The 24,440-nt window shown below is 37.9% G+C and overlaps 1 protein-coding gene across 4 annotated transcripts in view; it reads left to right on the forward strand.

Moving 5' to 3' along the window:
* Positions 1 to 24,233, forward strand: part of GUCY1B1 (guanylate cyclase 1 soluble subunit beta 1) — a 60,532-nt gene extending 36,299 nt beyond the window's left edge. For all 4 annotated transcript variants that reach the window (XM_047798854.1, XM_047798856.1, XM_047798855.1 and 1 more), the window contains 10 exons: positions 1,851 to 2,048; positions 5,854 to 6,084; positions 7,743 to 7,859; positions 9,218 to 9,351; positions 12,635 to 12,832; positions 18,320 to 18,557; positions 19,593 to 19,733; positions 21,408 to 21,562; positions 21,887 to 22,013; positions 23,090 to 24,233. In XM_047798854.1, coding sequence (XP_047654810.1) covers positions 1,851 to 2,048; positions 5,854 to 6,084; positions 7,743 to 7,859; positions 9,218 to 9,351; positions 12,635 to 12,832; positions 18,320 to 18,557; positions 19,593 to 19,733; positions 21,408 to 21,562; positions 21,887 to 22,013; positions 23,090 to 23,113 — 1,563 coding nt within the window. In that variant the 3' untranslated portion in view covers positions 23,114 to 24,233. The remainder of the gene's footprint in view (positions 1 to 1,850; positions 2,049 to 5,853; positions 6,085 to 7,742; positions 7,860 to 9,217; positions 9,352 to 12,634; positions 12,833 to 18,319; positions 18,558 to 19,592; positions 19,734 to 21,407; positions 21,563 to 21,886; positions 22,014 to 23,089) is intronic.
* The last annotated feature ends 207 nt before the right edge of the window (positions 24,234 to 24,440 follow it).

Consider the following 24,440-nt stretch of genomic DNA (forward strand, 5'->3'; position numbering starts at 1 on the left):
CTGTGACACACTGTGCTATGTGTGTCCTACTGTATAAGTGCGACACACAGGCACAAATACCTTACGAGTTAAGTGTTGAAAAGCCATGCTGGACCAAGTAAAAAGTAGAGTTTGCACCATGTCTTCTGGTGATCTTTATTTTAAAGAGTGGTCTCAGATAGTGGGGAATTTTGTATGCTCCAAATTAATCACAAGCTGATAAAAACAAAATATTTATTTGCAAATTTATTATGTTTCTAAGACTGCACTTCCAAAAAGTTAAATTTCATAGGTTAGTTGTGAAGCTGTACCTTGACTGGAGACTACCAGTGACCATGAAGAAATTATACAGACTTAATTTCAAAAATGATTTTCATTTCTAAAACATTATTTCATAAAAGAATATGTATATACTTTCACATGCTCATAACTCTAGCTTTTTTAATGCTTGAGATGGGCTACTTGTTTTTAATTAGAGTATAGTTGATTTACAGTGTTGTGTCAATTTCTGCTGTACAGCAAAGTGACCTAGTCGTACATATATACACATTCTTTTTCTCCTATTATCTTCCATCATGTTTCATCTATACCAAGAGATTGGATATAGTTTTATGTGCTGTACAGGAGAACCTTATTGCTTATCCATTCTAAAAGTAATAGTTTGCATTTACCGACCCCAAACTCCGTGTCCATCCCACTCCCTCCAACCTCCCCCTTAGAAACCACAATTCTGCTCCCTATGTCTGTGAGCCTATTTCTATTCTCTAGATAGGTTCATTTGTGCCATATTTTAGATTCCACATATAAGTGATATTATATGGTATTTGTCATTCTCTTTGACTTACTTCACTTAGTATGAGAATCTAGTTGCATCCATGTTGCTGCAAATGACATTATTTTGTTCTTTTTTATGGCTGGATAGTAGTTTTTTGAATTAATGGTTACATTTTAGGATTTAAGTGGAAACAAAGGGTAATACATGATCACTTGGGGCCTTCTGTACTGTTTATCAGAACACAAATACACAATTGCCTCGAATTCCTATAAATATGCATATCTTTACTTGATCTCAGAATTGCACTTCTCCTTTCTGTTTCAGGCATCCGTTTTACATCCCTCTTCTTCTTTAAAATATTTCCACTGTTAACAGTCACAGATGTTTTTCTTTTTTTAAATTATAGTTGATTTATAAGGTTGTGTTAAATACTGTATAGCAAAGTGACTCAAGTATACATACATATATATATATATATACATTCTTTTTAAAAATATTCTTTTCTGTTATGGTTTATCACAGGATATTGAATATGGTTCCCTGTACTATACAGTAGGTCCTGCTGTTTAACCATTCCATATATAGTAGTTCACATCTACTAATTCCAAACTCACACTCCATCCCTCTCCCACCCTCCACCCAGGCAAATACAGGTCTATTCTCTGTGTCTGTACGTCTGTTTTTGCTTTATAGAAATGTTGATCTGTGTTGTATTTTAGATTCCATATATAAGTGATACAATATGATATCACTTTCTGACCACTCAGTATGATAATCTCTAGATCTGCCTATGTTGCTACAGATGGCATTATTTCATTCATTCTTATGGCTGAGTAATATTCCATTGTGTATATGTACCACATCTCCTTTATCTATTTACACAGGTGTTTTACTCAATGACTTTACCTTAGTTTCAAGTTCTCTGTGGTCCTTGCCTTACAGTGGCTGGATGCAGCCAGGGGAAGGATGTGCTCTGTGAATATTCCTGTGGCCTGGCTGCCTCCTGAGCTCAGATCTGAGTCCTGCTTCCTGAACTTGTTCTCTTAAGTTGGCTGCCCTGTGGATGCAGTATTTACTCATCACTCTCTCCTTGCAGAACCTCGATGCTCTACATGACCACCTTGCCACCATCTACCCAGGTATGCGGGCACCTTCCTTTAGATGCACAGATGCAGAAAAAGGCAAAGGACTCATACTGCACTACTACTCAGAGAGAGAAGGACTGCAGGATATTGTCATCGGAATCATCAAAACAGTAGCTCAGCAAATACACGGCACTGAAATAGACATGAAGGTAATGGTTAGTAGAGGGGACGCTTCTGAGCACAGATGACATGCACAATATGAGAAAGGGTGCGCTGAGTTTGCCTTTAGTCAACACTGCTCATGGACCTCAGCAGAGGTATATATAAGCTGTAATAGTGGCAACAAGGGCAATCGTCTATATTTGGCCTTGGAATGCATGCATTATACAGGATATTTTTTCCTTGCGGGAGCAGATTTTTCTTTCTAATTATACATTGCTCAAGGCAACATAAAATTTAGTTTGCCTTGCCTGTGAGCACACACAAGCTGGGAAGCAGTAGGATCTGAGACTGGCTTAGCTTAGCTATGGCCCTTAGGACACACACACACAAAAAAACACCTGTAACATATACTTCTAAAAACATGAAATGAAATATGATTTTACTGTTCATTGGTTTTTTTTTTTTGTGGATATTTTTGTCTGTCCTTGAAATGTGGTTAGACTATCTCATTTTGTGAGCTAAAAGTTTTTCTTTAAAAAAAAGTTAGATTACTTGGTAAAAGAAGCCCGGTCTCATACTTTTTTTTTTTTTTTTTTTTTTTAGAGCTGCGCACATGGCATATGGAAATTCCCAGGCTAGGGGTCAAATAAGAGTTGCAGATGCTGGCCTACACCACAGCCACAGGAATGCAGGATCTGAGCTGTGTCTGCAGCCTACAACACAGCTCACAGCAACGCTGGATTCTTAACCCACTGAGTGGGGCCAGGGATCGAACCCGTATCCTCATGTATACTAGTCAGGTTTTTTTACCGCTGGGCCACAATGGGAACTCTTATGGTCTCATACTTAAAAAAAAAAAATGCACTGCTAGTGATAATACACACTGTTTTGAGTGATAATTTCAAGATATTGATACAAGAACTATGCAATAACAGGAACCATTGTTTTTCTATATTTCTTACCCAGTGTCACCCCCATCAGCTGTAGTTTGTGTGCTCAGTGCAGTCAGCCCTATTTTTCAGTGGTCCTGTGTCTGAGAAAAGTGGGGAGATGGGGGGGGGTCTATTTCAGTTTTCTTTCTTTATGGAAAATCTAATAGGCAGTGACTTTTTAGATATATAGTTATAACATATATGGGAAGTCCAAACTGTTAAGTACAGTATTATACAAATAAAAATTATAACACTTAGTTAGATTGTATCAGAAAAGTATTCTGTAACACTTAAATAGATTATATCAGAAAAGTATTCCATATATTTAATCCAGTAATGTCACATCAGATTTCATGATATTTTCTCTTTCAGGAGTTGGTGTCAATCCTTAACTGGTTCCCAGGTGCATCCTTAGTTTTTCTACAGCTAGAAAGTGGATCTATGCATACCATGACATTATCAAATCCAGAGACATTTAAAAATTAAGAACTTGGGGGATTTCCTGTTGTGATGCAGCAGAAATGAATCTGACTAGAATCCATGCAGATGTGGGTTCAATCCCTGGCTTTGATTAATGGGTCCGGGATCTGGTGTTGCTGCGAGCTGTGGTGTAGGTCTAAGAAACAGCTTGGATCCCGCGTTGCCATGGCTGTGGCATAGGCTGGCAGCTACAGCTCCAATTTAACCCCTAACCTAAGAATTTCCTGATGCTGCAAATGCTTCCCTGTAAATCAAAACATAACTAAACTAAAATAAAATGATAAAAATTTAAGTTGTGCAAAGATTGAAATCCCTTCCTGATTAAGACTCTCACTGGAATGCAGTTAAAATTGTATATGCCTTTCATTTCCCATTTTTGATCCTGACACCAAACTGACACTTCACATGGGGAGGGATCCTGTATCAAGGGGTTCACACACATTGAGTCAACTCTTGCTTCGCTTTTACTTAGGCAAACTGAGAGGGAAGCAGGTGTGTAGAAACTTCAGGGGGGAAAAACACATAAATTAGGGCTCACATGGAAACTGCAGTTGCCATGGTTGTTAGAGCCTTTGGCCTGGGATTTGACAGCAGTGGCACTCTACATAAAATTCACATTCTTAATTGTATAACCCCACATAATTGTGGGGTTCACTTTATACAATGCAAATTGTCTAGTGGCCTTTATTTATTCAAGTACTCTGATAAAGACTTCTGAAATGTTTTCATTTGGTAATTATATTTTGTGTATTTAATTTTTTTCAAAGTAACTGTTTTAGTTTCCTGAGATATAACATGGTCTAATATTTCTCAAGTGGTTAAGTTGTCTGGTAGCTCTTGGTTAAGTTGTCTGGTAGCTCTTGGTTAAGTTGTCTGGTAGCTCTGTTATGAGTGATATACCAGTTAGAAGGTTAAAATATGATCCAAAAAGCTGTTGTTTTACTAATTTAACCAAAGCAAAAGAGTAGAACTAAGGAATTAATTAATAAATTTAGATTGGATATGACCCAGTTTCTCTAGCTGAAATGGAAACATAGCAGAACATCAAAATTTCTAAGATTGATTTGTATTTGTTTTCCTTATGAAACTTTAGGGAAATCAATCTTCATGGGGAAAGTTTTTCATAGCATAAGAATACTAATCCTTAACCACTGTGGTAGATCAGTGTGACAGTTTTAGTAACGATATCCTAATTTCACTATGAAAGTATTTTTGGGAGAATATATACAAGAGCATTCATATTAATAGTGATTTGTCTTTAAGTGTCAGAGTTTGCTGAAGTGAACTCTTAAGAGAAAAAATTAAAAAGAGCAATGTTTTGCCTTCATTTAGCTGCAAATGAAGAAATAATTTCTCAACTATTTCCTGTTTTGATCTGGCTGCAGATGAGATAGGGTTTTTCCTTTATAAGAGGACTTTTTTTTTGTTTGTTTTCTTTTTACAGCCACACCTGCAGCACTTGGAAGTTCTCCAGCTAGGGGTCGAATCAAAGCAGTAGCTGCCAGCCTACACCATAGTCACTGCAACGCCAGATCTGGAGCCACATCTGCAGCTTATGCTACAGCTTGTGGCAATCCCAGATCCTTAACCCATTGATCGAGGCCAGGGATCAAACCCATATCCTCATGAGACTAATCTGCTGAGCCACAATGGGAACTCCAGAAGAGGTTTTGATTGCAGTTTCTGAAACCCAAACAAAAAAAGCTCATTTATATTTTAATTTTGTATCCACCTGTGAATAATATTTTAGAAATGTTATTTCTTTATAAATTATAGAGCTTTGCTTGGCATTATGATCACTTCCATAGAATAAATTCCTGAATTTGGAATTAAATCAAAGAATGTAAGTTGGGAATTTTTTGCATATTTGCAATCTATCCTTCAGAAAGATTAATCAGAATACCCTCCTGTTAGTAGTATGTGAAATGACTCTTTTTCTGTATCCTACCTAATTTTGGTACTGTAATTTTATATACTTGCCAATTGATAGATAAAAAGTTACATTGGGTATATTTTTAAGCATGTATTTTATCATTTCCTTTTCCTCTATTTTCACATGTCGTTTTTGATCATGTTAAACTATACCACTTTATATGATCTATAAGTTGTTTACTGTATGTGTGTACCTGGCTGAGGGGGGCTGAGCCCACCAGGACAGGGGATGCTTTTTCCACAATTTTTAGCAAAGAGGCTATATGGACAGATAGGGGACTGGTACCAGATTTGATATTTTACTGTGAATGATTATTCATTCTTTAAATTTCATAAGTCAATGTCCAGAGATAGTTTTCTATTTTAGGCATTGTATAGCATTTGTACACATTACAGTTTTAAAATTAACCTTCTTAATGCAATTGTCATAATCAGTTTCTTAGGTATTTAGATATTTCAACTAAATGGAAATGCTGACAATTAACACCCCCCCCCCATTGGCATCCAGGTTATTCAGCAAAGAAATGAAGAATGTGATCATACTCAATTTTTGATTGAAGAAAAAGAGTCAAAAGAAGAGGATTTTTATGAAGATCTTGACAGATTTGAAGAAAATGGTACCCAGGAGTCACGCATCAGCCCATATACCTTCTGCAAAGCTTTTCCCTTTCACATAATATTTGACCGGGATCTAGTAGTCACTCAGTGTGGAAATGCCATATACAGAGTGCTTCCGCAGGTAAAGGGACATCCACTTCCTTGGAGCCTGAGACAAAAGGCCACAACAATGATATTGTTACACGTGTCTGTGCATTCATGCAATCCTTTGATTATAAATCAGGCAGCATGGAGCACATCGCATATCATCTAATTTGTGTAAATGTAAACTAAGTGTATTTGAGAATACTATGACTTTCTCTCAGACAGGGTTTTTTTTTTTTTTTTCTTCCTGTTGTAATCACAAGGACAGTGAGAAAATTATTTAAGAATAGTGTACTTGTTTTGATGAGGAAGTGAGTGACTGTCTAGTAATCAGTTTTCACTTCACTTATGCATCATTGAGAAAATAGTCACTGGATATCTACTGTTTAAAATAACTTTCAAAATCAACCATTGACATTTTCAGGGAAAAAAGAAGAATTTAAATCCTCTATAGAGAAAAGCATTAGAGATGACCATGGGGTTTAGTAGAAAAAGCATCAAAGGACAGCATTTGGGTGATGCTGAGAGAGTATATTTGACCTGTATTGTTCAGACCCATTTGTGAACTCCTTTCTATTTTCTCTCTCTCTCTCTTTTTTTTAGGGCTGCATCCATGGCATATGGAAGTTCCCAGGCTAGGAGTCAAATTGAATTGGAGCTACAGCTGCTGACCTACACCACAGCCATAGCAACATGGGATCTGAGCTGCATCTGTGGCTTAATACCACAGCTCTTGGCAATGCCGGATCCTTAACCCACTGAGCAAGGCCAAGGATGGACCCCACGTCCAAATGGATATTAGTTGGGTTCGTTTACCAATGAGCCACGATGGGCACTCCCTCTATTTTCTGTCCTCTTCTGACTTTTGGAATTGCACATGGCATGTGTCTAGAGATACTTCTTGCTTGTAATTAAGGGGACAATAATTTGGGATTAACTCAAATGGAATCTGGCATAAAGCCATCAGTCTGTAGTAGAATAGAGAATGGGCTAGGCCCTTACACTTACCCTGTCTCCCCCATTGATTACCTTAAAAGTGTCACTTCCTTCTCTTTGCCTCTTCTCCCTTTGTTATAACAGGATGCTAGAGGGTGCACGAAATTTAGTCCAGGGTCCAGCCCACTGTAAGCATTCACTTTACCTGTTATGATTAATTAGCCATCTCTTGATAAAACTATTAGTATTTGTGGGTGGTTTTGATATGTGTAAATTTCATTTTAGCCATAGATATTGGACAGCTTATGGTACATTTTAAAAGATAAATTCCACCCTGTTTTTCTCAAAGATTCTTCTCTTAGCTTAGCTGATGTGTGAATATTAGTCATCTGAATCCATATTAGGTGGTATGTTCATGTAGCAACTTGATGTCCATTTAATTACTGACTTGCATAGGTGACGATGTGAGTTCACTGCTAAGGTAACTTTCCTACAGAATAACTGTGATTTTCTCTGTTTAAATATTCTTGAGATGGTTTAATCTAATAACTAATATCAGATCATAAGAATTAATTTTGACTCACTTTTTTTTTTTCTTTTTTTTGGCTGCACCTGTGGCATATGGAATTTTCCGAGCCAGGGATTGAATCTGAGCTGGGCCGCTGAAGACTCAACAGCAGATCCATAACCCACTGTGCCACAGCCGGAACTCCTTATTTCGACTCATTAAGTGCTCTTCCCTTGTCATCTACATTTTAGCTCCAGCCTGGGAACTGCAGCCTTCTGTCTGTCTTCTCCCTGGTTCGTCCTCACATCGACATCAGTTTCCATGGGATCCTCTCACACATCAATACGGTCTTCGTATTGAGAAGCAAGGTAATCAAGATCTTAGTTCAGTAAATATGAAGAAGTGGGTTAGAGGTGTTCCCCAGGGATAATTAGCTCCAGTACCATTCTGTGCAGTGGAGAAGGCACAGAGAGATCAAACCTGATCCCAAAGGTAATCCTATTTCAAAGCCAACAGTGCTAATTTTGGCATTGCCTGAGGGGGTCAAGGATTTCTATCCCCTGATTATGATGAACAGAAGTCAGTTTTGAGAATCCCTTGCCCCGACAGCCCAGTTGCCTCTAATAAAACTAACATCTTTTACAATGTCCTGTTTTAGAAAACAGAAGAACTAATAAAGTTTTTTTTTTTAAATAAACAGTGTGGTCCTACTGTACAGCACAGGGAACTGTATCCAATCTCTTGGAGTAGACCATGATGGAAGACAGTCTGAGAAGAAGAATATGTGTGTGTGTGTGCGTGTGCATGTGTGTGTGTGTGTGTGTATAAAACTGAGTCACTATGCTTTACAGCAGAAACTGACACAACACTGTAAAGCAACTATACTTTAATAAAAATAAAAAGAAATAAAAAGAAATGTAAATGGATAACTGGAAAATCATATTCATCAAAATAAAATAAATTACAAGTGAAACAAGAACAAAACAAATAAACAGCTGTTTCCACTGGAGTTTTTTCAGTATTTTACCCAATCGATTTCTTTAACTGATCCCTTCAGATTACAGCATTAGTTTGGAAAGACTATACTGATAAAATAAATCATGGGTCCTCAGAAACAAATAAAGATTTTTTTAACTTTACCCAAAGCCATTGATTTATTGTTTCTTAACTTATCTGTTACTCTCCATGTCATTTTTATGGGGAAATAAAGGTGATAACATTTCCACCCAGTTGGTAATTTAAGTAGTCCCCAGATCTTCTGATTTCTGTTCTTAAGACGAATGTAGCCAAAGTGCTCCACAGCATGCATCTCCTCCTTCTTCCCACCTCCCCCCACAACCCATACATGGTATTGGGAACTTTTAGCTGCTCTGTGAATATAGGGGTGGGGCGTGGAGATACTTGGTCTTTGCTAGAGCCTGGAATTCCATGTTGTAGGCATCCTGGAAAATCGGAAGTAAGATTCGCAGATACTTTCAATGAAAATGTGAATGTGGCACAGCTATTGTCTTTCTGGGTTTGATGGAGGTGGTCAGTTGGTCCTTCTACAGGACCATGTAAGAGAGCCACTCTGCCTTTTACATGATGGATCTGGTGAAATTCCCTTTGCTTGGCACTTGTATTCTCCCTTATGGTTTGGTGGACATGAGGTCTGAGTGTCCTTCTTGGCTGAATACTTAGAGAAGGAGAAGGACATGAGTTAACAGTTGTGTCTTGCCTTTTCAAGGAAGGATTGTTGGATGTGGAGAAATCAGAGTGTGAGGATGAACTAACAGGTACTGAGATCAGCTGCTTACGGCTCAAGGGTCAGATGATCTACTTGCCTGAAGCAGACAGCATACTTTTTCTATGTTCACCAAGGTAATCATTCCTAGATTCATTATAATGGCTGTAAGTACCCATCTTTTTCTAACAAAGGAATTCAGTAACATTTTTTTTTTCTGTTCTACAAAGCATAATTCGATTTTACAACTTGTTATACATCTCTCTGTGACAAGGATAACTTCATTTAACATCTGTACTAAACTCGGAAGAAATCTGGATTCTGTTTTATCTGTCACATCTTAATTTGCAGAGTGCTTGTGCCATCAGACCATGGGATGTCTAATCTGAAGTTAGCTAAGTCTGTAGCTTTTTACCTCCCAAAGAGGCAGCATGTAGAAAAGCAATTCTGCAAAGCATCTGATATGCTGGCATAAATACATGAGTGTATTTGGCGCCCAGAAATTACTTTTATAATTATTTCTGTATTTAAGCTATTTTATATTTAAGTATTTAAATATTAAAATAATTCACCATTTTACACTATTCATACTACATTATTAGGTTAAAATTTATGTAAATTGTCTTATTCATGATAAACACCAGAGGGAAGTAAACCGTAGATTGGTATTTTCTCAATCTGACAAAGCATTTTACTAACTCTGTGTGGGAATTCAGAATAAGTAACAGATATCCAAATTTACTTTAGAACAGTAGAAATAGACAACTATAAAATTGTTATATTTTGTGTATTTATAACTTTAACCAAAATATGTACATATTATGTAGTAATACTCAAGAAAACATGTTTTGGTAGACTATTGATTAAAAATTTAATTTAAGGAGTTCTTGTTGTGGCTTAGCAGGTTAAGAGTGTGACACAGTGTCTGCAAGGATATAGGCTCAATTCCTGGCCTTGCTCAGTAGGTTAAGGATGTGGTGTTGCCATAAAGCTGCAGCATGCAGATGTGGTTCTGATTTGACCCCTAGCCTGGGAACTTCCTATGCCACAGGTGTGGCCATAAAAAGAATAAAATAAAATAAAATAAGTCTAAATGATCACTTTTTATTTCAAGAGATTGTTTTAAAATTTCTGAAAAATCTAATGAATTTTGGAATAATGCCCTTGATAATAATTAGCATGGTATTAAGGACTACTTAAGACTAATGATGATATTTTTCCCTGAGAATATGTATTATGAAAATAAAAGAGACAAAGATAGGGAATAAAAACATTTTTATTAATAGCATACTGATCTAACTATATCTTCATCTGCTGTCAATAAGTTTTTTTTCCTTCTGCCTCTTTTCAAGCTGAGCATCCTTAGAATGACAGCTTCTCAATAGGAATAATTCCTATTCATGAAGAGAAAGGTTTCTTCGGAAGCATAAACGGGAAATTTGGAGTCTATTTGCTAATTACCGTATGCAGAAATATGGTTACATAGTGACACACTCACAGATTGTCATATGGGAACCTGCTCATGTGTATAGAAAAATCAGTACTCACATTAAATAAGAAATTGACCAAAGAAGTTTTACTTATAAAATGAATAACTCTGAAATGGAAGTTTAAATTTAGGAAAAAGTTAATGTCTCATTAAAGTAATAATACATTTTTAGGACAATGAGACATAATTTAAGTTTCCTCACACAATATAAGCATTTTAACTTTAAGCTTATAATCATTTTTTTCTCTGCTCATTGGTAGGTCTTGTAAACCATAAACCATTTGATGGATGATCCAGGATCTTTCCTAAGGGATGTACATCAGTAGTAAAATCTGATCATTTTATTTTTCCCTATGGGCATGCTAATTTTTGCTCTGGTTTATGAACATTTCTGCTGAGTATGTATTGCAGCAAGGCATTTTATTAATCTAAAATTTTTCAGTAAAGTCATTATGTCATTTAGGGAAATTGTTACTATGAATGACCAGAATTGCTTAGGTTTTAAGAATTCAAACCAATAATATAAACTTAAGACACTTTAACCAAAGAATAAATTGAAGGTCCTTCTGTATTGGCTGATCTCTATAATGTGAAAAAAAAGAGAATAAATTTTAAAAAAATAGTCAACTTTTTACTTACCAGATCACCACTGAGTCAATAAATATTATGCTGTTCTAAAAATGACTTATGTTGTTCTAAAAATAATCTGTTACAAAGACACAGAAAACTCATCAAGAACAAGTAATGTTTCAAATAAATGAGAAAAATTAGTCAAAGAAAATAAGAGTAGAAGAAATTAGAGCCAGAAATGCATGTTAGAATGTCATGAGTAGGTAAAATTCATGTTGAAGATGGCTCATAAATCTGGTTGTAAACTTTTAATCATTGTGTATGAAAGAGAAAACGAGTTACAAGAATCATAGAATCCATAAGGCAGCAATGAACTTATTTCTCAAAAGAAACACTATTACCTCTGTTAAAAAGAGTAAATATCTGGAGTTTACACTGTGGTCAGTGGGTTAAGAACCAGACATAGTGTGCCTGAGGATGTGGGTTCACTCTCTGGTCTCTTTCAGTGGGTTAAGGATCTAGCATTGCTGCAAGCTGTGGGGTAGGTTGCAGATGTGGCTCAGATCCGGTGTGGCTGTGGCTGTGGCTGTGGCTGTGGCTGGCAGCTATAGCTCAGATTCAACCCCTAGCCCAGGAATGTCCATATGCTGCAGGAGCAGCTATTTAAAAAAAACAAAAAAAAACAAAAAAAAAAAAACAAAAAAAACAAGAAAAACAGAAAAGAGTAAAATACAGCATTTTCTTCATTTCTTTATAATGACAAAAAATTGTGGCAATAATAAGCAACAGCCTTGTGTTAAAACCTGAGCAAGTTTCTTGGGCAGCTTTTCACATTATCTTTCAGTTTAGGCTTATGCTTCAAAACATGCAATTTGGCAAAATTTCAAGTTCACTGGTCTTTGATAGATTCTTAAATATCGACAATGAAATAATACCTCTCTTGCTTTTTTTTTTTTTTTGTCTTTTTGCCATTTCTTGGGCTGCTCCCACAGCATATGGAAGTTCCCCGGTCAGGGGGCGAATCGGAGCTATAGACGCTGGCCAACGCCAGAGCCACTGCAATGCTGGATCCGAGCCACGTCTGCAACCTACACCATGCCTCACGTCAATGCCGGATCCTTAACCCACTGAGCAAGGCCAGGGATCGAACCTGCAACCTCATGGTTCCCAGTCGGATTTGTTAACCACTGAGCCATGATGGGAACTCCAATACCCCTCTTGCTTTTCTCTGAATTTTCTTCTCTCTAGCCTGCCTATTTGAATGGCAGGAGATGGCAGGATTAGACTGCTTGGAAGGAACCAGGGTCAGTGTTGCCATGGGGACACATGGGGACTGACTTTCTTCATCCTCCCTCTAACAGTGTGATGAACCTGGATGATCTGACGAGGCGAGGGCTGTATCTGAGTGACATCCCTTTGCATGATGCCACCCGTGATCTCGTTCTTCTGGGTGAACAGTTCAGAGAGGAGTACAAACTGACCCAAGAACTGGAAATCCTTACAGACAGGCTGCAGCTCACATTAAGAGCCCTGGAAGATGAAAAGAAAAAGACAGACACGTAAGAATGTTACCTTGTGGTTAAAGAGGGGCACAGCTGTCATGCATGGTAGATAGTGACCCTACTGTACCTAGGATTGACAATCAGACTTTACTGAGTCCAAGTTCATACTTCTTACTGCACAACACGCCATTAAATTGAGAGACAGGTGTTGGGGCAAGGAATAGCAACTTTATTCAGAAGGCCAGCAGACTGAGAAATGGTGGACTCCTGTCCTAAAAAACTATCCTGCCCAAGTTAGAGTTCAAGATTTTTATACTAAAAGGGAAGGGAGCAAAGTCAGACATTTCCTGGTTCTCGTCAGCCTCCAGAAGGGGTGTGTGAATTTCTTCCTTCCTGCAGTTGTTCATGGATCAGAATGTTTCCTATGAGCTAAACAAAGGTATTTAGTTTAATGCTTATCACCTGGGAGGCAGAGTTCCCGGAGGTGGGCCATTATGTGTAATTTAAGCTTATAGGCAGCATCTCTTTAGTGCTTAACTTGTGATGGAATACAGAGGTTCTTCCCTATTACCAAGACTGCAAGGCATGGGACCCATCATAGGCCTGGAGTAGGAGATAAACTTTATCTTCCACATCATTTAAATACATGTACACAGAAATAAATCAGTTTTAATAGTAATAAGGATATATCTCCTAATTTTATAAACCAAGTTGAAAGAATATGCATACACCAAAGCATGCCTCTGAAAACCATTAGAATAATTCAAGTGCATATTTAAAATCCAACTATCATAGATCCCACCATGGCACAGTGGGTTAAGAATCTGACTGCAGTGGCTTAGGTCATGGAGATTCGGGTTCGATCCTCATCCTGGCTCAGTGGGTTAAAAGGATCCAGGATCCAGCTATAGGGTTGCAGCTGCAGCTTGGATTCAGTCTCTGGCCCAGGAACTTCCATATGTCTCGGGTGTTGCCATAAAAAAAATACAACTACCCATTCATTCATTTCTTCACACAAGAGGTATGTACTGAGCATCTTCTATGTGCCGAGGCTGCCCATGTGCTGCAGGTGACACTGAACTTAGAAATGTCCATTAAATTTTAAATTTTAAACAATTGTTCTTCTTGGACTCCAAATTTATTTTAGGGTTTGGCAGATAGGGTTCTGATAGACTGTGGTGTCATCTGTAATGACAACAACTACAACTGTCATGGCATAATGTACAAAAGTATCAAAATATAAAATAATTACTTTTTTATGCATAGTGGATTAATTATGAAATGGGCAAGTAACATTTAAGATACCATTTTCTTTTCAAGTAATTCATTTAAACAAATACACATCATTCATATTAATTGGCTTGGATCAAGTATATTAGGTAAAAGCACGAAATCACTGACTTTCATAAGGTAATTTTACACATGGTCTTATGTGTTCATTTTTAACTCTTGTATAATAGCGTTATTGAAGGTGGGGTCTGGCTTCTCACTGCTCTAAAGCCAATAAAGGTACATGGTTGGTGGAAAGGAGTTTGCTTTATTTTGGATGCCAGCAACTGAAGGGGAGGGCAGGCTCCCATCCAAAAGCTGACTCCCCACAGTGACAACCAGTGGGCAAGAACTTTCTTAGATGGAGGGAGGGGCTATATGCAGAAACAGCACAGTCAGCTCTGACAGTCCTCTTGAAATTGGTCACGCCTTTTTCTTTTTTTGTCTTTTTAGGGCCACACTCATGGCATATGGAAGTTTCCAGGCTAGCAAATCAGAGATGTAGCTGCTGGCACAAACCACAGCCACAGCAACATGGGATCCAAGCTGTGTCTGTGACCTACACCACAACTCATGGCAACGCCAGATCCTTAACCCACTGAGCAAGGCCAGGTATCAAACCTGCATCCTCATGGATACTAGTTGGGTTCGTTAACTGCTGAGCCATGACAGGAACTCCGAAATGGGTCATGCCTTGGTCTGACCAGCGTCATCTTGATTGTTTTAAATACAGTTCATCTTCAGTTCTTGGGTCAGTTTGTTTCCATTTCTTTGCAGCCAGTTCTTGGAATTGTGGCAGCTTATGACATGGCAATAGTCTGGTTGTCATGTAGTTCATTTCTTCTACCTGGTGTGGGTTTCAATTTTTATAAGACAGCTCACAATACATGGCTCAGAATATTATCTAGAGCCCTCGAGGGAGGAACTAAAGGTCCTTGACTTTGTTTAGTGACTAGACTATTATTGTATAGTCTCATTTGACTATTTTCCTTTGCTCCTATATCTTTCCACTTCTCTGATTTAAACTTATTCTTTGACTAAAGTTTTCCTACAGACAAAAGTCAGGCAGAGGATATGGCAGGAGAAGGACCATAGGGTCCTGCTTGGTTTCAATAGTAATCTCTCTCATTGGAGAACTGAACTATCTTCCTTCCTGTAAGAAATATTTCATGCTAACACCATGGTATTGGTAACAACATCACTTCCTATACTCATCTTGCATTTATCATGTGTTGTTGCCCATAGATGGATGTTGCACCCTCACATAAATACATCAGTTAACTATTTATTGACAGCATAGATGGATGGAAAAATGCATTTTTTTATTTTTTAAAGTTTTATTGATGTATAGTTGATTTACAAAGTTCTGACAATTTCTGCTGTATAGCAGAGTTATTCAGTTATACACAAACACACATCCATTCTCTTTCAGATTCTTTTCCCGCATAGGTTATCTCAGAATACTGGATAGAGTTCCCTGTGCTACACAGCAGGTCCCCGTCAGCCAATCATTCCATATACCTTAGGGTGCATTTGCCAATCCCATACCCTCAGTCTATCCCTCCCCACTACCTGTTCCCTATGGTAACCATAAGTTCTCAAAGTCTGTAAGTCTGTTTCTGTTCTTCCCTTTTTAGATTTCACATATAAGTGATATCATATGGTGTTTGTCTTTCACTAACTTCGCTGAGTATCATAATTTCTAGATCCATGCATGTTGCTGCAAATGGCATTATTTCATTCTTCTTTATGGCTGAATAATATTCCATTGTATATATATATACCACTTCTTCTTTATCCATTCCTCTGTCAATGGACATTCACATTGTTTCCATGTCTTGGCTCTTGTAAAGAGTGATGCAGTGAATGTTGGGATGCATGTATCTTTTTGAATTATAGGCTTCTCCAGATAGATGCCTAGGAATGGGATTGCTGGAACTTATGGCAGTTCTATTTTTAGTTTTTTGAGGAACCGCCATACTGTTTTCTGTAATAATTGAACCAATTTACCTTCCCACCAACAGTGTAAGAGGGTTCCATTTTCTCTGCCTTTAAATGTTTGTCTTTATCCATAGCTTTTTCCTCACTTGACCTGCATATGTATAATGAAACTGAAAGCTATAGTTTCTCTGAGACCCCTTTCCTCATGGCCCTAAACTGAATACCTATTCTTTCCAGGTATTTTGTGAATTTCTGAAAATATATGGGATGGGGCAGGCAGTTCACATTCCTCCTACTGTTCAAAAAATAACTCAAAATATATATTTTATTAGTATTTGGTACAATTTCCTCCATGAAAAATAACATATTTTATAGAGCTTGTAAGATAGTACTTAGGACTAAGGCTCAAAGTCATATGAATTTGTAAGTTGGAGTTACTCAGTAGCCTGCTTCAGGTGTTAAATTAGAAAACCATCCAGGTTTCATTTTTGTTGATAGTTGGTCTTCAAGGTGGTTGTGTTATAAACATTGACTATTGATTTTTTGAAGTGAAAGGTTCTAAGGTTTTGAATTCAAATGGAGCTTTAAAATATTTTACGAAATGTTCTCTGAAAGTGAAAAATGAAAGAATGGTGAAATTCCATGAAGGTTAGGAAAATGAGTCCTCAGCTCCATTGTGCACCTTCAGCTTAGCAGTGGACACCATCTGACCTAGGGAAGAAAGGCTCACAGGTGTTATTTGTTCTTCTGGGTCATCATGACCAGGAGACCATCAGGTCTCCTATGTTCCATTTCCCTGCTTCTCTCTCAAGCTTTCATCCCCTCCTGCACGCTTGCCACTCTTCTCTGTCCCCTCCGGCCATCCCCTGGTGTCATCAGAGTGGTCTTAGTGTTGTCAATGGAAACAAACTCTTTTCTTGCCTAGACCATATTTCACTTGCTTTATCAGTTTCTTCCATGAAGGAGTGAGGCAGGAATGAGACAGGGAAATCTGCTTCTTTTTTTCTTTCTCTGTTTTCTTTCTCTCTCTCTCTCTCTCTCTCTTTTTTTTTTGGAGTATAGTTGATGTACAAAGTTGTGTTTGTTTTGGGTGTACAGCAAAGTGATTCAGATATATATATATATACATACACACACACACACACACACACATATATATATATATATATATATATATATATATATATATAGAGAGAGAGAGAGAGAGAGAGAGAGGTCTATTCTGTCTAAGACCTCATCCTTCATAGATTATCACAAGGTGTTAAGTATGGTGCATGCCAGACAGCAGGTCCTTGCTGGGGAAATCTGCTTCTGTTCACGTTAGATGACAAACATTGAAGTGGATGACTTGGCCCAGAGAGGTGTCATGTCCTTGGTTCTGTGGTATTCATACAGTGCTAAATGCTGGAATGACAACTTTCATCCTATGAATGTCACAGTAGAAGGGTCAAAATATAAGACTACAGGAGTTCCCATTGTGGCTCAGCAGGTTAAGAACCCAACATAATGTCTGTAAGGATGCAGGTTCAATCCCTGTCCTCGCTCCATGGGTTAAGGATCCATCATGGCCATGAGCTGCGACGTAGGTTGCAGATGTGGCTGGGATCTAGCATTACTATGGCTGTGGTATAGGCAGCAGCTGTAGCTCCAATTCAACCCCTAGCCTGGGAACTTCCATATGCTGCAGGTATGGCTGTAAAAAGAAAAAAAAAATACAGAACTGCAGGTGACAGCCTTGACTTGCTGTTGTCAGTCCTCTGTTTAGTTTATTTATTTGTTTGGCTTATTTATTTATTTTTTTTAATGTCGATGGCTGCTGACTGATCAGGGTAGTGGTTGCTGAAGGCAGAGTAGTTGTGGAAATTTCTTAAATTAAGACTGCCATGAAGGAGTTATCATAGCTCAGCAATAACAAACCTGACTAATATCCATGAGAATGCGAGTTGGAGCCCTGGCCTCGCTCAGTGGGTTAAGGATTTGGCTTTTCAGTGAGCTATGGCGTAGGTTGCAGATGCAGCTTGGATCCCTCATTGCTGTGGCTGTGGTGTAGGCTGGCTGCTACAGCTCTGATTTGACCCCTAGCCTGGGAAATTCCATATGCCGTGTGTGGCCCTAAAAAGACCAAAAAAAAATTGATTTGGGGACGTTTTATGTGATTAGGACAAATTATTTATATTTTCTGGACTTTACTTATGAATATGGCTGGTAATGGTTCCTACCCAAACCCAGGCCCTTATAGGGCTAATGGCACTGGAGTTCCATAGAGTGGGTGGTGGAAGCAGTAAGGCTCTTCTCAGCATCTCACTGTGGCTCTGTCCTCCCCCTACTGGACAGGTTGCTGTATTCGGTCCTTCCTCCATCTGTTGCTAATGAGCTGAGGCACAAGCGTCCAGTGCCTGCGAAGAGATACGACAATGTGACCATCCTCTTCAGTGGTATTGTGGGCTTCAACACCTTCTGTAGCAAGCATGCCTCTGGGGAAGGGGCCATGAAGATTGTCAACCTTCTCAATGACCTCTACACCAGATTTGACACGCTGACAGATTCCCGGAAAAACCCATTTGTTTATAAGGCAAGTCCAGATCCCATCCTCACGCCATGCTTTCATTATTCTGCATTTTCAGACCCCACCTTCCAGAGGCCCTGTAGTCACTGTTCCCTGACTGTCACCCTGAAGCTCTGGTACTATCAGCTCTCACGCCATCATTATTTACCGTTTTCTCAAATAATTACCTCTTGTTCTAAAACATTCTCTTCCGTGTAACCCAAATGAATAGAGCAGATAATTCTCTAGTGAAAATATTCAGCAGCTTCTTTTTCACTAACAGGAATAAATCCATGCAGGTGGTTTACACACAGAATATAAACAGAGCATTTGTTTCTGTGCTATGCAAGAGACATTCTTACTGAAATGTAGAAAGGATTTGCTCAGTGAAGGAGTCACAGAGCATGAGAAGGGCGCTGGGCACTCAGATCTGCTTTTCAAAAATATTAACTTGAAGATAAACATTAATAAGGCATCTCTGCACTTTGTTTCAATTAAAAACAAATATAATATTGGAGAAATGATGTCAGTGAAATATTGCTTCATAAAGGCAAGAATGGGAGCTCAACCACCCCCAGACATCTGGAGTAATATAAGTTCCACAAGGACCATTTATGTTATAGTCATTTTCTGAGGTACAATGTAACACTTGGTGAGCACATCATAAAAATAAATGGTTAATGACCAGGATAAATCACTGAACTTCAGGCAGTGGCTCTTTAGTCCATCAGACCATCACTATTTTAGGAGGAAATAGGGTAATAAATTGTCCTACTGGATTAAAAGGGTATTCGAGTTGAGAAAATAGAACTTACTAGAGGAAAAATAATGTGTTTGTACCTGCCTGTCAGCAAAGACGTCACGTACCAGGTGTGTACATTTTGAATAACGACAAGGTTTGTGCTTGTTGGAGTTTAATGTATTAGCATTTTGAGAGAATTCAGGGGAGGAAAATTTAATATTACCAATAGCATTGAAAAAGTATTTTTTGTATAAGTGCAGCAAATGAAGCAGTCATGTTTGTACTAACCAATGAATGTTTAAATGTATGTGCTTGATTAGGTGGAAACCGTTGGTGATAAGTACATGACAGTGAGTGGTTTACCAGAACCATGCATCCACCACGCAAGATCCATTTGCCATCTGGCCTTGGACATGATGGAGATTGCTGGCCAAGTTCAAGTAGATGGTGAATCGGTTCAGGTTAGTAAATAAAACAAATATTACAGTGATGGTGTAGACCAACTGATTTATATTCCTGACCAGCTGATTATTGATTAGAACATCATGACAACAAAGACTAATACATGTTTTTTAATTGATGTCTAGTTGATTTACAATGTTGTGTTAGTTTCTGGTGTATAGAACAGCAATTAAGATGTATCTATATCTATCTATCTATCTATCTATATAATATTTTTCCATATTTTTCATTATGCTTTATTATAGGCTACTCAATATATTTCCCCGTGCTATACCGTAGGACCTTTTTATTTATGTTTTATATATGACTGTGTATATGTTAATACTAAATTCATAATTTATTCCTCCTCCACTCATTTCCCCTTTGGTAACCATATATTTATTTTCTATGTGAGTCTGTTTATGTATTGGAAATAAATTCATTTGTGTCATACTTTAGATTGCACATATAAGTGATAACCATATGGCATTTATCTTTCTCTCTCTCTCTCTTTTTTTTTATCTTTTTATGTATTTTCTAGGGCCACACTCATAGCATATGGAGGTTCCCAGGCTAGAAGTCTAATCAGAGCTGTAGCCACTGGCCTATGCCAGAGCCACGGCAACATGGGATCCGAGCCGCGTCTGCAACCTACACCACAGTTCATGGCAATGCTGGATCCTTAACCCACTGAGTGGGGCCAGGGATCGGACCCACAACCTCATGGTTCCCAGTCAGATTTGTTAACCACTGAGCCATGACAGGAACTCCTATCTTTTTCTTTTTGACTTAGTATAATAATCTCTAGGTCCATTCATGTTCTGCAAATGGCATTACTTCATTCCTTTTTATGGCTGTATAGCATTCCATTGTATATATATTGTATATACACCACATCTTGTTTATTCATCTGTTGATGGACATTTAGGTTATTTCCAAGTCTTGGCTATTTTAAATAGTGCTGCTATGAACATAGGGGTGTGTTTATCTCTTTGAAATAAGAGTTTTCTCCAGATATAGGCCCAGGAGTTGGATTGCTGGATCATATGGTGGTTCTATTTTTAGTTTTTGAGGAACCTCTATACTGCTTTCCAAAGTGGCTACACCAGTTTACATTCCCATCAACTGTAAAGGAGGGCTTCTTTTTCTCCACATCTCTCCAGCATTTATTATTTGCAGACTTTTTAATGATGATCATTCTGACCAGTGTGAGGTGGTACCTCATTGTGGTTTTGATTTGTGTTTCTCCAATAATTGTTGATGTTGAAATCTTTTCATGTGCCTGTTGGTCATCCGAATGAACAAAGACTAATGTTTTACTGAACCCATTGTATTCCATTCTTCCATAAACATGGGAAAACTGTCCACCTATTTGAAGTAACGTACTTTACTCCACAGACTGAAAGTCATGAGGATGAGATAAAACCTCCTGTCCCTTCTGCTTGATTTTTAAAAATCTCTGTCCTGTGTCTCCTGAAGTTGCCAGATTCACATCTTTGAAAGCCTCAAACTTGAAGAAAAGAATGTTTCTCTTGAAAGACAGATTTTGTGAGAGCTTTTGATTTTGCTTGTAAAAACTTGGAGTTCTAGAGAATTCTATGGTTTTCATATGATGACTTTCTATTATTCTGTAATATAAAATAAGAAAAAATTAGTATTACTGCATTTGTGAAACAGAGCTTTGATTTCTGCAGATAACAATAGGGATTCACACTGGGGAGGTAGTTACTGGCGTCATAGGACAGAGGATGCCTCGGTATTGTCTTTTTGGAAATACTGTCAACCTCACAAGCAGAACAGAAACCACTGGAGAAAAAGGAAAAATAAATGTGTCTGAATATACATACAGGTAAGAGAACATGCCTTTGTATTTACTGATTTGAAAAATGTCTCTTTGAATATGGTTTAACTCTCCAGATGATTTTATTACCTTTGAGAGTTATCACCTCTGCTCTTAGGATTATTTACTTTTTTATTTGAGAAGATTGCATCATTATTTCCATGATTCTATACCATTTTAAGAATTTCTGGTATGGTTATTGTTACTAAAAATTTGAGGTACCTTTAGATAACTTATTACATGTCCTTCCTGTCTCAATTTATAACGTTGGTGTGTGTCACTTCCTCTGTTCAGCCATACTCCACACTTCTCTCTCTGTCCTTTGTCTTTTAGGTGTCTTATGACATCTGAAAATTCAGACCCACAATTCCACTTGGAGCACAGAGGCCCAGTGTCCATGAAGGGCAAAAAAGAGCCAATGCAAGTTTGGTTTTTGTCCAGAAAAAATACAGGAACAGAGGTATGACTAATAGGAGTGTAATTCCTTTTTAAAGACAGAGTATATTGGGAGCTAAATCATAATCACTGACAAATATGTTTCATTTGCAAAGAATTCTTACATGAATTCTTAAGTAAAGCAGCAGAAATACTGATCCATTAATGAGTCAGAACAATACAAACTTCTTGAGAGATACTTTATGGTTGCCGGCTCCTGTCTGTAATGAAATTAAAAACAAAAGCATTAGATGGAGAAGACTTGGTTGGTGTTCTTCCTCTGTAATCTGGCTCCAACACAGAAGGTGAGCAGGCTGGGCAGGGCCACCCTGGCCTCTTCACCAGTGCCCTCAGCTGTGCTCAGGTCACCAGCAGGGCTGAGCCAGGACTGCATTCAGGGGAGGTTGCTTAACCATAAACTTCCAGATCTTTCTAAGGGCCAAGCTGTCATGTTTGAGGATCTTTGGACCTCCTAGCCTCTCATGTGTTTTTCCTAGAAAGGAGAGTGGTTTGTACTTTACCGGAATCTCAATGATCCGGCAAGACCCCACAGGCTAGAGGGGACCTCAGAACACTGGAGTCCTGTGACCATGACACTGGATGGCTCATGACACTAAGGTCCTGCCTCACCTTGTCCCCACCCCCAGGTGGTTGCATCAGTAACAAGTTTGATAGTCTGTTCCCCATTGATGCATCGGCTCTTTCCAGGGTGAGACTCCTTGACTTTGTCTCTTTTCCTGAATATACACATTCCCAAAAAATGCTTTTAGAGTAGAAGTCCTGAAAGGAATGGAATGCTGCATTTGGAAATATTTATCTTTATCTTCTTTTCACTGTTTTTACTTTAAATAATTTACTTCTGGGCTGGCATGCCTATTGATGTTATCCTGATAAGTTAAACTCTACCTCAAGTGTTTCTCATTTTTAGTTGGGCGGTTCTGTTTTATCCAGAGTGACAATGGGAATGACTTAGAAAAACTGTAGAAATGAACACAGATACCACTTTTATTTAAAAAAAATAAGGGAAGAATATATTTGGGGGACAACTAGCAACTCTATGATTACTGAAAATTAACCCCTTATTTCTTCCACTTTTTCAAGGAAACACAGAAGGATGATAACTGAATCTCGGACTGTGGGGTGAAGAGGATGGAAAGGAGGTCCTGTTACCCCCTAATACATGTCAAGCCTAGAAGTGGTTATTTCCTTGGTCCTTTTTAATTTTCCCAAGCCTTTCTCCTAAGTACCCTTTTCCTTATTCATTATTCAACGTTAGCTCTGCTTTTGATCAAGGTTTAGCATATTATCTGAAGTTTGGCTTTGTGGATGATGTGAGCTTCCTGTGTCTTAAAAGCTGCTACAAGCATTGCCCAACATGGTGATTTGCAAGTAGTAGGCACCCAATAAATATTTGTTGAATTTTATGAAATGACACTGAACAGTATTTGGCCATGTGTACACATACTGTGGTTTTCCCAAATCTATCTATTGCTCTCTCTATATTAATGACTGTAACATATAAAAGAGTTTTATCATGTTGGTGGATAGCATTATAGAAATCATTTTCTAAAGGAGTGAATTCAGAATTTTCGAAAAAAAAAATGCAGTTTATTTTTAGACTCTCCAAATAAGAATATGCTATAGTAGGCTAAGAAAATAGTGACTCTTTTGAATTATGCTCATTTTCCTCCAGAAATAGAGAATATGCTTTTCTGTTATTAAGCCATTCGGTCACTCAGTCAAATCCTGTGGCAATTCTAATACCTCTAAAGTGCTATCTTTTGCATTATAGCCCTTGTATTACAAATTTCATTAACCACATGCAGCTATTAGAGAAAGCGGCACTGTTTCATGAGCTATTACATTAGCTTGGGATAACTTTTAGGGGCTAAACTACATCCAAAGATAAAGCTGGAAGCTCTTCGTAGTCAGAGCCCCTCCTGGCCTTTTATTCCCAGAAATAAGCTCCTTTTTCATAGCTTACAAGAACATGATTATATACAGGGCATCAGGTTCATAGAAGTCACTTTAATTTTGACATAGAATGCATTCCTGTTGGAATCATTGGCTTGTTATTCTTAAATATCTGATAATTTATTAATATCTATCTTTCTAAAATAGAGTACTTTTGTGTAAAGATGTTTGTCTTTAAATTTAGTATTTCCTATCAGCACATCAATATATGTATAAATGTTCCATGTTCATGTGTAAGAGAACCCGCAATAAATTATTTTTTCCACTTGTCTCTAGACAGTTTTTAATTCAATAAAAATGAGATTAATGTTCTTAGTGGTCATTTCATTAGTGCCCTTATTGTCCATGTATCTTGTAGTTTTACCCGTTATAAACTTTCATTATTGATTCCCTGCTGTTCTTGATAAAGTCGAATGGTTCCTCTTCAGCAATCATATCCTCAGGGGTTATTTTTCTTTAATACCAACAAAGTGACAGC

This window comes from Phacochoerus africanus, chromosome 10, assembly GCF_016906955.1.
Source record: "Phacochoerus africanus isolate WHEZ1 chromosome 10, ROS_Pafr_v1, whole genome shotgun sequence".
Classification (NCBI taxonomy): domain Eukaryota; kingdom Metazoa; phylum Chordata; class Mammalia; order Artiodactyla; family Suidae; genus Phacochoerus; species Phacochoerus africanus.